General features: G+C 42.6%; 1 protein-coding gene across 2 annotated transcripts in view; it reads right to left on the bottom strand.

The window, feature by feature from the left end:
• ETS1 (ETS proto-oncogene 1, transcription factor) overlaps nucleotides 1–16,734 on the bottom strand; it is a 295,332-nt gene that overhangs the window by 266,551 nt on the left and 12,047 nt on the right. For both annotated transcript variants that reach the window (XM_033918930.1, XM_033918929.1), the window contains exon 2: nucleotides 8,723–8,805. In XM_033918930.1, the coding sequence (XP_033774821.1) occupies nucleotides 8,723–8,794 (72 nt within the window). In that variant the 5' untranslated portion in view covers nucleotides 8,795–8,805. The remainder of the gene's footprint in view (nucleotides 1–8,722; nucleotides 8,806–16,734) is intronic.

Raw genomic sequence — 16,734 nt, 5'->3', positions numbered from 1 at the left:
CTACAGCGCTGCTCCATGGACAAGGCCAACAACCCAGTGCTCTGCATGACCCTGCTGGAGAATGGGTAAGGGATCAGAGGTATTAAGCAAATGCTTCACTTGGCCATGAGGGGTAATTTGGGGGGTGAATGTTGCGCTGCTGATGGGTGTGTGAGGGGGGGAGAAATGCTGCTTCTGCACAGGGAAGGGAAGGGGTGAAGAGAAATGCTGCTGCTGCTGCACTCAATTGGGGAGAGAGAGGAAAGGATGAAAAGGAAAAGGGAGAGGAATGAGAGATGTCAAGTCCATGGGAGGGAGAGATGCCAGGGCATGGGAGGGGAGGGAAGAAGACAGATGCCAGTCCATGGGAAAAGGAAGGAAGGAGAGAAAGGAATGAGAGGGGATGCCAGATAATGGAGGGGGAGGGGAAGGGGGAGTTGGAAGGAGAGGAGAGATGCCAAGACATGGGAGGAGGGAAGGGAAACTAAGGAGACAAATGCCAGACCAGAGGGAGAAGAGTTGCCAGAGAGGAGGTACCAGGGCATGGGGGGGGGGGGGGAGGAAGGTGGGAAAAAGAGATGCCTGACCATAGGGTGGAGTGGTTAGGAAAGAAGGAAAGGAGAAGAAAGAGATGTCAGAGCATAGGGGAGGGATGGGGATAGAAAAATGGAGAGCAGGTGAAGCTGAAATGAATCAAATACAAAGGAGAGAACGGGCACAGGATAGACAGTTTATGGAAGGATCATAGAAAGAGGGAAGATATCATATGGAACGGGGAGAGAGCAGACAGAGAAATGGAAGGGACAGAGAGAGATAGGGCAGACAGTGGATGGAAGGGGCTGATGCTGCATAGAAGACAGAGAGAGGACAGATGCTGTCTAGAAAGAAGAGAGTGAGGATAAGATGGGGATTTGTTCAGAGATGGGTTTTTTTTGGGTGGGAGGGTATTAAAAGTAGTGCCAGATTGAGCATGGGGGGAGAGCTTATGGGACCAGAAACAGAGGACAGACAGAGATGGTAGGCAATGGTCTGAAGGTAGAGAAGTTAGACCTGGGGTAGTGTGGAGGAAGAGGGAAAGAGATACTTGAAGGGAGAACTGTTGGGAAGAGAAAGAAAGAAATGGTGGACCTGGAGAAGGGAGGCAGGCAGGCAGGGGAAGAGATGGGATGGGGGACAGTTGGGAAGAGAAAGGGAGAGAAGTTTGATCTGGGGATGGGAGGGAGAAATGTTAGGCCTGTGGATGGAAAGCAGAGAGATGCAGCATCTCTCTCTTTTTTTCCTCCATTTCGTTGTTCAGCATCAAGGGGGGATGGAAGAAGAAAAACAGAAAAGAGAGGGAGCAAAATGTTGAACCATGGAGATAGAGGAGGAGAGATGGAACCATGGGAGGGCAGGAGGGAAGAGAGCTGGGATAAGATGATGCTAGGGGATGGAAAAAAGGGAAGGCGTTATAGCCTGACCAGTGGAGAGAGGGAGGGGGATTCTGAAACTGGTGAGCCATGTGGATGAGGTCAAAATGGAGATGACAAGATGAGTGAGAGAGTAGTGAGTACAGTGGTAGAAATGTGGTAATGGGGAGTACATAGAAGGGAATAGGAGGCTGGGAAAAGAGTGAAATGGAAAATGGGAGAGGTAGAGACAGAGAAGATGGAGAATTGAGAGATAGCTGAACATTTAAAAAGAAGAAGGGTGAGAAAGAAGGCAAGATTTGAATAGAAAGAGGCAGAAAAGAAAAAGTTAAGAAAGCTGAAAGGGAAAAATCAATACATTGCAGACAGGCATAAGAAGGAAGTGGAACAAGAGAAGAGGAGGAAAAAATGGACAGCAGATACTGGAAAGAGAATTAGTTGAAGATAGAGAAAAAACAGAGAGAAACTGGGACCAAGATGATGGAAAACAAAACATCCAGACAACAAGGTAGAAAAAATGGTTTTATTTTGAATATATTAACAAATTTATTTTTGTATTCAGTGCTTAGACATATACAGCTGATTTGGGGGAGGGACTAGAGCCCAAAATTAGTGGATGGGCACCAAAGTTTCTTCCTGCCTGAGTGCAATTTATAAATATTTGAGCTAGTGGGGATTCCCAAGCCCTGCCAACTGAAGATATCTTCCTCCATTCTGGCAACTCAAAATCTCCAAGCTTTGCAGCCAATGGCAATATACTCAAGCTTCCCCTGCTTTCATGCAGCCTAAGCTCATAGTAGGAGGCTCAAAAAAGCAGTAATATTTACCCTGATTAAATGATCCTCCATGTGCGCTGCTGGCAGATGATTCAGCATCCCCGCTCTGATGAGCTCACCTTTGAAGAGGCTCACCGTAGCTGTAATTGAAGTGATTGAGGGAACCAGGAGCACGCATCCCTGCTCATCAGAGTGGGGATGCAGAAGCCTGTGGCTGCTCCCACTGTCAGCGGTGCACGTGGAGGATCACTCAGGGCAAATATTACTGCTTTTTTGGGTTCCTCTCCACAGTGTCCCTTTAATGAAGGTTTATTATTAGATACATACATCTTCTATATTAGTGATTGCAAATTTGGGACCTGCTCAACCTTTTTTTGGCTCATCAGCTAGTGTTAGTGTTTGTGCGACCCCAGAAAAATTACAGTTCCCGTTGCCTTTCTTACCCGCGTTGCTTGCATATCTTACTTTCTGTCGATTGGGGGGGGGGGGCACGTTGCCTGATTGGGGGGGCCCGTGTTGCCGATCGATGCTGGAGGGACCCATCGCCATTTGGAAAAAACAATGTTGAAGCCCTCCTTCATCGGGCCCCCCTAACCATTTCGGGCCCTAGGCACGTGCCTACTTGGCCTATTGGTTAATCCAGCCCTGTATACAGCACAGATAACAGTAATGCAAGCTTCCTTCCTGCACCATGCCACAGAACAGGTGTCATAATGAAAGATAAAACATTCACTTCTTCTTTCACTAAACCTCTTGCCTAAAGAGCTCTTTTACAAAGCTGCAGTAAGAACTAACACATGCTTACTTAATACAGCAAAAATTGGTTTACTGCAGGGTGTGTAGAGGCATCCCGTGATAATTATGTGATGTACACCTGATACTCCTATACTAAAAGAAAAACCAAATACATATACAGTGTTCCCCTGCGAATTCGTGAATTGCGGACTCAGTAATTTGCAGTATGCTCCAACCTCCTCTTCCTGCACTAAAGTCAGGCTATACCAATCAGGAACTTTGTATCAAAGCAGCTCCTGATTGGTGTAGCCTGACTTTAGTAACAGGAAAAGGTGGTCGGAGCATACCGCAAATGATTTTCTGCACCCGTCGGCACCCCAGCTGCCCTCTCCTGCCTTTTGTCAGACGCAAAACCGCATTTGCGGTTTTTGAAAATTCACGGGTGTTCCTGGAACAGAACCCCCGCGAATTTCGGGGGAGTACTGTATATTATTAGTGCTGTGAGCAGGTCTGAAGATGGACAGTGGGAGTGTTTTGCACTAATCAGTACATGGGCATTGCCATGGACTAACTGATAAGCACAGGTTTAGCAGATGAGCCCTTACCAACTAAAGTTAGCGCCTACCCATTAACAACATAACATAAGAGTTGGCATATCAGGACATCAACCCTAGCATCCTGTTTCCAAAACTGGCCAACCTAGGTCACAAGCACCTGGCAAGATTCCAAAGAGTAAAACAGATTTTATGCTGCTTATCCTAGGAATAAACAGTGGATTTTCCTATCTTAATAATGGGTTATGAACTTTTCTTTTACCCATCACCCCCCCCCCCCCCCCCCCATTTATTAAGCTGTGGAATTCCTATGAGCGTCAGAACATTTAGCGCTCTGGGCTGCGGTAGAAACCTCTACTATGGATTAGTAGAAAAAAAAGGGGGGGGTGTAATTAACAATATCACTATCAATATAGAATATCAAGGAAAATAGGAAAATATTACAGATTCCAAAAATAATTAGAAAAATATATATCAATATTCAAGCACAAAAAAATTGAAATTGGATCCAAGATACAGGGAAAATGAAAAAAGATCAATAAACATTCAAAAAGAGGCGTTACTAATCATTCAAATCTCCTCCAAGCTTGGCCTAAACAGCAAACATATGAGACTTATACAATGACATTAACATCTTCCTTGGCTTTAAGAAAACTGAAATTGTTTACTTTCATGCAAAATCACACACAAGGACATCTTAAAAGAAAAGTTGCACTTGTACCCTGTCTCGAAATGCTTGTATCCTAGCTTGAAGAGCCAGAAAGGTCTTACGGTGAGCCTGAGTCACTCTTGCCAGATCTGGAAAAACTCTTATTTTAGATCCCCAAAACATCTCTTTTAAGAATCTGAAGAAAAGTCTTATAGGGGAAAACACCCTCCGGGGTTTCAAGACAAAGTTGGACAAGTTCCTGCTAAACTGAAATATACGCAGGTGAGGCTGGACTCATTTAGAGCACTGGTCTTTGACCTGAGGGCCACCGCTTGAGCGGATTGCTGGGCAGGATGGACCACTGGTCTGACCCAGCAGTGGCAATTCTTATGTTCTTAACAGTATTGCGGTCCATCTCAAAAGTAAAGGAGACCATCAATGTCGTTCTTTGTATCACAACTACTAGGGAAGATTTTAAAAAATGATGTCAAATTCATTACTCCCTCTTTTGGGGCACATTGTACTATGCCCTCACCAACACCAGAGACCAGAATGCATTGTGCTCTGGTAATGGGGGGCAATGAATCCTGTGGCATTTTCATAACTTCCATCAAATTATTATTATTTTTTTTAATCTTTATTAAATTTTCAATGCTAATACAAAGTGCATAAAATTACACATACATTAATAATCAGAATCAGCACTTACAATCAATCAATAACAATACAAAATGAATTCCACCGCCCCCCCCCCCCTCCCTTCCAGTACATCCAATCAAGGAATCAAACTAAAGAGATATCCCCCCCACCCCTACCCTTCCCTGGATGCGTGAGTAAAACATTAGGAAATTAAAGGTAAGAGACTACTATACCGAAGTATAGTTAATGGATGTTAATGGACGTTAAAAGTCGTTAATGGACCCCAAATTAATCTGAATAAATTATTACGTCCCAACATATCCGAGTTCATTTTCTCATATTTATAACATAAGCATAAATTCGCCCACCAAAAGGAAAAATTAAGCCGATCACAGCTTTTCCGATTCTGAGTAACCATTTGCATGGCAATCCCATCACCTCAAATAATTTTAAACGTATGAGAAACAAAAGGAGATTTGGAAAAGTTCAGCAGTCTTAAGCTATGTCTCCTTATCTGATTCTCTAGATCAGGGGTGTCCAACCGAGGGCCGCATGCAGCCTTGTGAAATATTTTGTGTGGCCCCGGTCGAGGGCAATACAGTGTTTTCCTCTGCTGCCCCCGGGTGTTTACCGTCTTGCCGGCTCCCTTCTCTGTCTTTGTGCAGCATTTGCGCGGCCCCAGAAACATTTTTTTCGGCCAATGCAGCCCAGAGAAGCCAAAAGATTGGACACTCCTGCTCTAGATGTTCCAAACGTCGATGTGTATAGTTTTTATCTGTAAATGAGACCGGTGGCGTAGTAAGGGGAGTGTAAGGGGAAGGCGGTCCACCCCGGGTGGGGTCTTCCTCGGGGCACTGGCACCCCTCTTGCTCTCTGCCCCTCCTTTCTACTCCTCCCCCTGCTGTGCACACGCCCCTTCCTTTCCTCCTCCCCCATACCTTTTTAACATCGGCTTCTGGGACCCGCACCTAAGAAGTGACGTCAGAGAGAGCGCTGAAGCCGACGTGAGCAGCAAGTTCATGGCTGCTCAGGCTGAAGATAAAAAAAAGGTGAGGGAGGGGGTGCCACTGCCCCAGCCTCCACTCACCCCCTCCTATGCCACTGACCGAGACCGTCCCCAAACTTTCCAAGGTCTGAACTTTTAACTTCAGGGATTGAATGTCAACAACTTGTGCTTGTGATAGAACCGCTTCAGATAATAAACCCATATCATTAGTTGTCTCTTGTTAAAGCTTCTCTAGTTAAAGTTAACACAAAAGGATGCATGCCCTGTATTGCATCCCAAAGTGACTTCAATGTCGCCACACTGGATTTATCAATTACCCACAAAGCAGATATAGAGGCAGTTTGGTTCACTACTCTGGCAAGATTACTCACTCTCTCCTGGTGAAGGATCCTGGAAGCAACTTGTAACAAGGGATCTTCCATCTCCCAGAATACCCCTGTGCGTCGAGCAGCAGTTTGAAAGGGCCGTCATTGAGCCCTGTAGAATGGGAGGTGCCCGTGCAACCAGGAAGCAGTCTCAAGGCAATCCAGATTCCAGGGATGACCCAAGATATAGGAGCGACATCTGGAAACATTTTGAGATTCCAACGTCGCCTGCTGCAACACAGGGGTAGAGGTTGGAGCTGAGGGATTTTCCCAAACTATAACCCATCTCTTGCCCATCGCAACGGGCAAAAGAATCTCAGTTGAGGATCAGCAACGTCAGGAAACAGGAGATCTAAACAGGTCACCATCTTGGATCTCTTTTAACCAGTTCTTAATCCACAACAGGGCATTACCTCCTATACCTCATAAGAACATAAGAATAGCCTTACTGGATCAGACCAATGGTCCATCAAGCCCAGTAGCCCATTCTCACAATGACCAATCCAGGTCACTAGTACCTGGCCAAAACCCAAGGTGTAGCAATATTCCATGATACCAATACAGGACAAGCAGTGGCTTCCCCCTTGTCTTTCTCAAAATGGACTTTTCCTCCAGGAACTTGTCCAAACCTTTCTTAAAACCAGCTACGCTATCCGTTCTTACTACATCCTCTGGCAACGCGTTCCAGAGCTTAACTATTCTCTGAGTGAAAAAAAATTTCCTCCTATTGGTTTTAAAAGTATTTCCCTGTAACTTCATTGAGTGTCCCCTAGTCTTTGTAATTTTTGACGGAGCGAAAAATCGACCCACTTGTACCCATTCTAGTCCACTCAAGATTTTGTAGACTTCAATTATATCTCCCCTCAGCCGTCTCTTTTCCAAGCTGAAGAGCCCTAACCATTTTAGTTTTTCCTCATACGAGAGGAGTTCCATCCCCTTTACCATCTTGGTCACTCTTCTTTGAACCTTTTCTAGTACCACTATATTTTTCTTGAGATAAGAAGACAAGAATTGAACACAATACTCCAATTGAGGTCGGACCATCCCTTTTTTAATAATTCCCAGCATCCTGTTTGCTTTTTTGGCCGCCACTGCACATTGGGTGGAAGGTTTCATCGTATTGTCTACAATGATACCCAGATCCTTTTTTTGGGTGCTAACCCCCAAGGTAGACCCTATCATCCGGTAACTGTGATTCAGGTTATTCTTCACAATGTGCATCACTTTGCATTTCTCCACATTAAATTTCATCTGCCACTTGGATGCCCAGTCTTCCAACCTCCTATTCTATGACTTTCTAATTTCCTCAGAAGTCTAACATAGGGTACTTTGTCAAATACCTTTTGAAAATCCAGATACACAATATTAACTGGCTCACTTTTATCCACATGTTTATTCACCTTTTAAAGAAATGTAGTAGATTGCTAAGGCAATATTTTCCTTGACTAAATCCATGTTGACTTTGTCTCATTAATCCATGTTTAAGTATATGCTCTGTAATTTTGTTCTTTACAACAGTGTCTACTATTTTGCCCAGCACCAACATCAAGCTCACTAATCTATAATTTTCCAGATCACCTCTGGAACAGTTTTTAAAAACTGGTGTTACGTTGGCCATCCTGCAGTCTTCTGGTACCATGCTAGATTTTAAAGGTACCATAATTAAATTGTGAGCCTACCAGTACATATAAGGAAAATGCTTAAAGTACCTGATTACTATTCAATGTATTGTGAACTGCTTTGATATCCATGAAGGAAAGGCAATAGATAAAAAAAATTACTAACAATAGCTCTGCAAATTATTTTTCAATTCTGTCAGTACTCTGGGATGTATACCATCTAGTTCAGATGATTTGCTACTTTTCAATTTGTCAAATTGCCCAGTTCCATGTTCCAGTGCTACAGAAATTTGTTTCTCTGACTCATTAGGACTGAATACCATTTCTGGCAACAGTATCTCCCCCACACCTTCCTTGATGAAGACCAAAGCAAAGAATTCATTTCATCTTTCTGCTATGGCTTTGTCTTCCCCGAGTGCACCTTTTGCCCCTCAGTTATCTTGCAGTCCAACTGATTCTTTACCCAGTTTCTTGCTTCTAATACGAGCACGAGTGTACCTAAAAAAGTTTTTACTATGTGTTTTTGCCTCCAACGCAATCTTCTTTTTAAGGAAAACAGAAAAAAAAATCAAACATTTTACCCCAGCAATAAAAATGGGCTTAGCGTGCGGAAATAACCCACATAAGGGTTCATTAAGGCCACTTTTTTACTGCTGTTTGGTAAAAGAGCCGCTAAGAGTTTCCAGATTTTGGTATATAACCCTTTAGAAACACTGTACATGCAGCTACCTCGGAGGTAGAAAGTCTAGATACCAGTTTTGATGCCAGACTTGTATTAGGGGAGAGACTGAAAGGGAACAATCACAGCTAATTAAATAGAGGCAAGAAGAAAAAAGGTAACTCTCCAGGTAGATGCATGGGCTGAATATGAATTCTTGAGCCTTGGAAATGCTTTGGAAACATAGGTTACTGCTGTAATGCTTCTCAATATTGTGCATTCTGAAACCTACCAATATAATGTTGACAATTAAGAAAATCTGCATAAACTCACCGCAGCTCCAAGATGGGTCAGGGGATAGAGTGCAGAGTTCCCTGCAGCTGTGTCTACATAGTAGCTCATCATCGTCACACAGTCTGTGGGAGGGGAAAACAGGTATTAGAGGTGTTGACAATGTTACATTAAAAATATGTCCATCCTGGAAGATGCTAACTGGCTCCACATTCATCTAACAAGGCTAATCCAGTCCTGGATTTACTCCACTGCATGCAGGGACATGTAGTTCTGATTTCTCAGTTACACTCCTTAAGAAATGAAAGGTCACAGGTCTGCATGCAATGAGGTGAACCCAGGATTGATGTCCAGTGTTGGGCAAACTTGAAACCAGTTGGCAACCCTAGCAAGGTTTCTGTTGATTTAGCCACGACTAATGGATAACAATAGGAATATACAATGATGAGCAGCGACATAAGTTTTAGAAAGGGTCGCCACCTCATCTGTGTTTTAAAGGGAGATTTCTGTTAAGTCCTGGGTGTTACACCTCCACGCTAGTGTACTGTGGGATTTGTGGTCCTTGCTACTTCCATTTTGAATTCTGCACCACAGAAATCACAAGCCACCAGGAGGATGGTGTTAGAAAGCCAAAACTGGCCTGAGGTCTTCCCTTCAGACGCCAGATTACTATGCATCCCTGTAAATCCCAACTTTTTATAAATACGCAACTGGAACTGAAGCTGTAAATTACACACTAGAAGCTCAAATGTAGAATTAAAACAAGTATCTTAAGCAGGTGAGCCCTGCAGCTGTTCTTCCCCCGGCAACTCATGTGTCATCAGGAGTCCAGGGTCTGTTGTGCTCCTGCCTGTTGCAAGCGAGTCTATGGACCCTGGTACTGGGAGATCTTCTGTGACCAGCCTGCTCTCCCATCCTTGCAGATCGGATGATTGTTGCTCCACATGGACTGAACTAAGTTCATATTTTTTTCTCATTGGAATTATAATTTACTTTGACGTACTTTGGGCTTATTATATTTAGCCAATTTTGTGGAATTCATGCATTATTCATCTTCGTGCTAATCTATTATACCTTTTCCCTCTCAGGTACTTCACATTTTTACATGTTTGGTGTTTTATTTATCTCTTTCTTTTAATATATAGGGCTCCTTTTACAAAAAGGTGTGCTAGCGGTTTTAGCGCACGCTTAGTGCGCGCTAAAATGCTGCATGCGCTAGCCGCTACCGTCTCCTTTTAAGTAGGCGGTAATGTTTCAGCTAGCGCACGCTAATCTTATGCGTGCTCTAAAAATGTTAGTGCACCTTAGTAAAAGGAGCCCATAGTTTATATACAATATAACTCTAGTTATATTGTAATCCCAATTTTGGGACAGATAGAGAAATCCTATGCGCCTTTCTAATTCATACAAATGTTTTTTGTTTTTTGTATTTACATTTTGTAATCGCTATATGTTGGCTACGTTTTTTTCTTGCTGTATTTACATTCTGTAACCACATCGAACCGAAAGGCATTTTGCTAGATGAATAGACGGAAGAGAACTAGGGATAGGGTGTGTATATTGGCATGGAGTATCAACATATTGACATTTTTCTGAAAAACTTCTGTCAAAAAACCCCAATTTTTGCTGTTATTTGAGGAATGGTCATTGATTTCGCCTGAGGATGAGGATTGTTTGTTGCTTTTTTTGAAAATAGCTAATTGCAGAGCGTATTGCAAATCATTGCTTAAGAAGATTTTATGAACACTTTTTCACTTTGGGAAATGATTTTATAGTTTAAAATATTGGGGTTCCACATTAGGGATCTCTCTCGGTCTTTTTGTTATTCTGGACCTTGCACACTTTGTGGAATATACAATGGAGATCCCATGAAATTACTTGTACTTCTCCAGTCACCTTTAAGATAAGTACTTCATTTACTTTCCTATGCTTTACTGAAACGTGCATGCTATATTCATTTTGATAAAACTTTATTGTGGGAACAGGTATAGCAATGATGGTTCCCATACCATTGGTCCAGTTTAAAATTTGACCGGTGAGTAGGAGCACTGAGCACACTGATATTTATAATTATATTTATTTTATTTTGGGCTATTGATTGTTGTTGTTGTGGTTGTTTTTTTTTTTTTTATGAACATCTTTTGATAATTATAGTTGCACTACTAGTAGGAACTATTATAACAAGTGCTGAGTTAAGAATTATTTTTCAAATTTTGAAAGTCATACGGACTAGCATATTTTGGCATATGATGATGTGCTTTTGTGGTCTCCACCTCCCCCTGGAGATGCCTATGGAAGGGGAGTGACATTTCCCTGTGTCCAGAGTCCTTCTGTCACAGGAAACAGGGCGTTGCCAGGATTAGGAAAACACATTTCCTCAGGAAATAACAAGGAACAGGCAAAACCTGGAAGGGCCTGGCAGTTTCTTTATTTAAACTAGACCACCTCAAAGGCTATTTGTTTTATCTTACAGTATGAACAATTCCAGATTCATAAAGCCCCATAAAAAGACATGTGCATGCATTCGACTCATGCATATTATTAGCTGTTTAAAAGAAACCAAACCTGCTCAGCACCAAGCACTGATGAACCCAACATCCACTACTACAATAACCTTGTCAAGAATCAACAGGGTTGCTGGAAGAACCAACACACCAAGATGATCTAAGCCATGCTACAGGCTTAGATCATCACAACAATATCTTTTTACAATTTCCTCTGTTAGACAGTTATTCTATGACACACAGCTCCTGATTGGTGTAGCCTAACTTTAGTACAGGAAGAGGCAGTCAGAAAATACCACGAATGAGTGAGACCACGAACCGCGAATTCGAAGGCTACTAAAATCGTGTGTGGTCTTCATCATAAGGCGTATGGGGACAGACTTAAAGATCTCAACCTCGGAGGAAAGGCAGGAAAAGGGAGATATCATAGAGGCGTTTAAATACCTAAATGCAAATGCGCATGAGTCGAGTCTCTTTCATTGAAAGGAAGCTCTGGAATGAGAAGGCATAGGATGAAGTTAAGAGGTGATAAGCTCAGGAGTAATCTAAGGAAATACTTTTTTACAGAAAGGTTGGTAGATGCGTGGAACAGTCTCCCGGGAGAGGTGGTGGAGACAGAGACTGTGTCTGAATTCAAGAAAGCTTAGAATAGGCATGTGGGATCTCTTAGAGAGAGGAAGAGATAATGGTTATTGCAGATGGGCAGACTGGATGGGCCATTTGGCTTATATCTGCCATCATGTTTCTATGAAAATGCCCAGTTAGCCTCGGAGAGGCAATCTCCTGGCCATTTAAGCCATTTTGAATATCAAGTCTCAAATGTTCTTCTAATTGTTCTCTTGGGGAGAAAAGGAGATAGTAAGTGCTGCAGATGGGCAGACTAAATGGGATATCTGCTGTCATGTTTCTCTGTTTCTATGAATAACCCCCCTCCTCCAACACCACCACCTTTTTACAAACCCGTGTTAGAGGTTTCTACCTCAGCCCAGCGTGCTAAATTCTCTGATGCTGCTCCAACGCTCACAGAATTCCTATGAGCGTCGGAGCATTTAGTGCCCCGGGCCGCAGTAGAAACTTCTATCACGACTTAGTAAAAGAGAGGGCAAGTTAGGATAAGAAAAAAGAGACATGTAGGGAAAGGGGATGGAGCTTGATACACTGCCTTTCTGTGGTTACAATAAAAGAAATATAAAGTGTACACTACATCTCACACAATATAACAGAACTTTGACTAAAATTTAGGCAGAATAACCTAAATGAAGTAAAACATTTTTTATAGAGTAAATTCATTGTAAAAGAGTTTTTAGTAACTACACTTCATATTGGTACTTTGTTGGACCTCCTTTGGCATTGATTTTGGCACGCAACCTATCAGGCACTGATTGTACCAAATTTGCAAGCAATTCTCTGCTGATGTTATGATGCCAGACAGAAATTATTTTTGCTTTCAAATCCACTGCACTGTTGAAACTGTTTCCATATCATCGTCTTTAACAGACACCAGAGGTTTTCTACTGGTGACCGAGGTGGCCATCTGAACACCTTCCAGCCTTGCTGCTGGACAAACTTCTTCACAGCTTTGGATCTGTGGCAAAGAGCATCATCATCTTGTAGGCACAATTGAAACCCTGGAAAGAGTGAATTGGCAGACCAACACATTTGCTGATCCAAAACCTTCAAGTGCAAGGCACTGTTGCATGTTTCACCCTTTTTGAAGGAAGCAAATTTGTCCAAATCCTGAAGCTGCAAAGTTGCCCCATAATATCACAGATGCCAGACATTTGACTGTTACAAACACACAAAGGCTTCATACTTTTCAAATGCTTAATTTAAGGTCTATATCTTGAAACATAGATTATCTAGTAATGTATACCTTAAATATCCCACTCACAGACCTCAGCAGTACTACTGTGTATAGGATAACATTTTACATACAGATTAAAAACACCAACCTCTTCATCGGTCTATTTTTTATAAATATTAAAAATATTCTTATAAAGTGACTGATGGCAACACAAAGTTGCAGCACTCCCCAGCCTTTCTCCTCACACGTAGCTCGTGCAGGCCACTGAGGATTACAATGTGTGCTTCATCTGTAAATAAAACACGCTGCCAAAAATCTGGACTCTTCTTTATGTACTTCTTAGCAAAGTTCAATCTCAGGTGCCAATGTCGTTGCGTCAACAGGGGGTTTTGAGGAACAGTTCTAGATGTCAGCCCTATTTGCTTCAAGTAACGTCTGATGGTGCTGGATCCTACTTCTAAACCACACTGTTGCACTTCATGGTTCAGTTTTTAACTGGATGTGGTTAGCAATCTATGCACTGTGATCTCTATGGTATGAAATTGGCATGTAGTTGCCTTTTTATGCCACCCACAGCGTGTGACATATCCAAAGATACTGACCCAGTTTCATGGTGTTTCTAAAAGACAACCCATTCCAAAATAATAAAAACAATTTATAAACATATTAGGAAGTAAAATTAGGAAAATAAACAGTCAAAACCCAGTCCAGTCCAAGAAAAAATCTGTTGCCCTAGTTTCATAATGGATGATATAGCTCCAACTGAAATGCCCATCTGATGTGACATCTGATAGAAAGACACTCTGGCTTGCACGCTATGGACAATAGCATGCTTCAGATCCTCTGAAATGTCTTTTGGGAAATGCACAGGCATGTTTATCAAGAGGAAACTATTTTATTTTAATATTTTTATTAATTAATGAAAAAAAAATACTTAAAACACTAAAATGTCTTAATATCTTTCCAACAAATCAACACACGATGCTTCAGAAATCAACAACGAAAGAACCCGGATTATGTATTATGGAAGAGGTGTCAAAAACCAATCAGTTAGAATGCACAACTTTGTTCTGACTTAAGAGTTCCATTACAGTTCAGATATGGCCACACAAAGACATAAAAACAACTCCAAACAACCCCAAGCAGTGCTAGTTATTTTCAGGGACACCGTTTGAAAGCGCAGGACCCGACACGGTCCGTATTTTGACAAAATGTCTTCTCAGGGGTCCCTAAGAATCCTATGGTGGTAGATACATAGAAAGACTGATAGGTGGAAAGTGAGGTGCTGCTAAACCCTACGCTATCAGAGGACTAGGTCTTATAGGTTTTTATGTGGATTATTTTATCTTTATGTAGAATGTTTTATTGTGTATTTGGAACTTTGAGTCTTTCATTAAAGTCCATTTCAGGATCATCGTCGCTCCACAGTGCTTTTTCGATTTTTCGTGTATATCATTAAAGACATACTTATTTTGTACCTGGGGCAATGAAGGTTAAGTGACTTGCCCAGAGTCACAGGAAGCTATAGCAGGAACCAAACACAGCTCCCCAGGTTCTCAGACCTCTGCACTAACCACTAGGCTACTCCTCCATTCCACTGGCTCTACCAGATGGCCAATATTCTGCTTGTGGCAATCAGCATTTTTATATCCATCACCAGTTGTATTCTCAGTTATTCAATGCTGGGCTATGTCCAGCCACCTACAATGAATATCTGGTTATATGTTGGCCACTAAAACTTATGTAGTTACGTGCAATACTCAGCTCATAAGCTGAACTGCTTAAAGATAGGACTGTTATTTGTATGGCCTAATATAAGCAGTTATCTTATGCTGTTAAAAGTTGTATATCAACACTTCACCACATAAGTTCCAACTTCGCTCTTGGAATGCCCACGTTAGCCAATCATCAAGGTGCTAACTGCAACCGGTTAAGTGCCACCAAATATTCACAGCTAGCCACAGACAAGTGATTAAACAGACAGGAGCTTGTTTGGGCTTTTTAAATTGTTTTGAATATCAGGTGGCATTTATTCTACGCATGTCACTGGTGCTGAAGATCGGATTTTAATTGAGACACAGCAGCTAGCGATTTTAAAAATACGATGTATTTTACTCCAGCAGACTAGTTAATACACAGGAGCTAAACATTGAAAAAAACCTGGGATACAACTGCATGCACAGAAGTCCACTTTTCAGAATGATTGGGGGGGGGGGGGTGATTCACTGAACATTAATTATCCCTCCTTGGACTAAGTCAGGGGTAGGTAATTCCGGTCCTCGAGAGCCGGAGCCAGGTCAGGTTTTCAGGATATCCACAATAAATATGCATGAGATAGATTTGCATCTCAAGGAGGCAGTACATGCAAATCTATCTCATACATATTCATTATGGATATCCTGAAAACCTGACCTGGCTCCGGCTCTCGAGGACCGGAATTGCCTACTCTGGACTAAGTGAAGGCATCTGCTTGGTAAGGGAGGTGCTGAAGCACTCATGTTTGTATGCATATTAGAAGTGTGCACATTAAGGCACTATAGCAGGGTACCAGCCTTCTTTCCCTAGATTACAACTTTTTCCTGGAGTCCTGGAGTCTAGCACTGAAAGGCTATGATGCTAATCAAGTGAAAGGATCCTTGCTGACCTCTTGCTAATGCCTCTGCCTCCATTTCATGAGCCAGTTCAAAGTGCTTTTCTACTTAGTGATCAGCCTAGACAGCTTGCGAAGCTTTCTTTGTTGCTTAGATGAAAGAAATGCTGAAGAAGATTGTTACAGAACTCCATCCTAGATGAGGAAGTGCTACACAACTGATCGTGCTTAATAAAAACTTGAGGAGAACATGGAAAATATGGCTCGTTGAATTCTTACCCATTCCTTTGCAAGTAAATACATTGGGGGGGGGGTGGAGGCTGATGGATGGATGTTTGTGTGTTGGTATATAGGTGTATGCCAGTTTGCATGTATACTACAGCTGTTGGAAACAGGGCAGGATTAACCAATAGGCCCAGTAGGCACGTGCCTAGGGCTCGAAATGGTCAGGGGGGCCCGAAGAAGAAGGGCATCAACATTGTTTTTTCCGCACTCCTGCCCTGCTCCCTCCTTTCAATCTTGTGGCTTGTGGCCAGTGGCACACAGGCATGCAGGAGTGAGCTTCTCGAGCTCCCGCCCGGCCCAGCGCTGCTCTCTCAATAATCTAATCGCAGCATTTTGCACTGTTTATAAGCACTTCAGCTGACCTAACCCAATACCTGTATATACTAATTACCATAATCTAAATTTGACAATACAAAGGCATGAATTAACGTGTGCAATGATTTCTCATCCAAAAAATCTCAAATGGCTCTAAGCTGTCTTAATGCCCCAAAACGTTTAGCAACCATGGATGAAACCTGCTCCTCAAAGCTTAGATGACAGTCGATTATAATCCCCAAGTATCTGAAACTATTTACTAGCTTTATACTATAATTACCACTAGACCACCAGAGGGGGAAGGGGGAGAGGTACAAGGCAGGAAGGTGGGACATTGTGCAGAACCTGGCAGGGAGGGGGGGACAGGATGCAAAGCCTGTCAAGTAGTGAGGGGGCTGGGTGCATAGCTTGGTAGGGCAGGGAGGGAAGGGGGCTGGCTGCAGAGCCTGGTAGGGAGGAGGGCTCGGTTCAGAACTTTGCAGGGCAGGGAGGAATGGAGGCTGGGTGCAGAACCTGGCAAGTAGTGAAGTGGGCTGGATTTAGAGCCTGGCAGGGA

Source organism: Geotrypetes seraphini, chromosome 13 (genome assembly GCF_902459505.1).
Source record: "Geotrypetes seraphini chromosome 13, aGeoSer1.1, whole genome shotgun sequence".
Lineage (NCBI taxonomy): Eukaryota > Metazoa > Chordata > Amphibia > Gymnophiona > Dermophiidae > Geotrypetes > Geotrypetes seraphini.
Note: the sequence above shows the minus strand (reverse complement) of the source record. Positions and strands in the feature narration are given on the sequence as shown.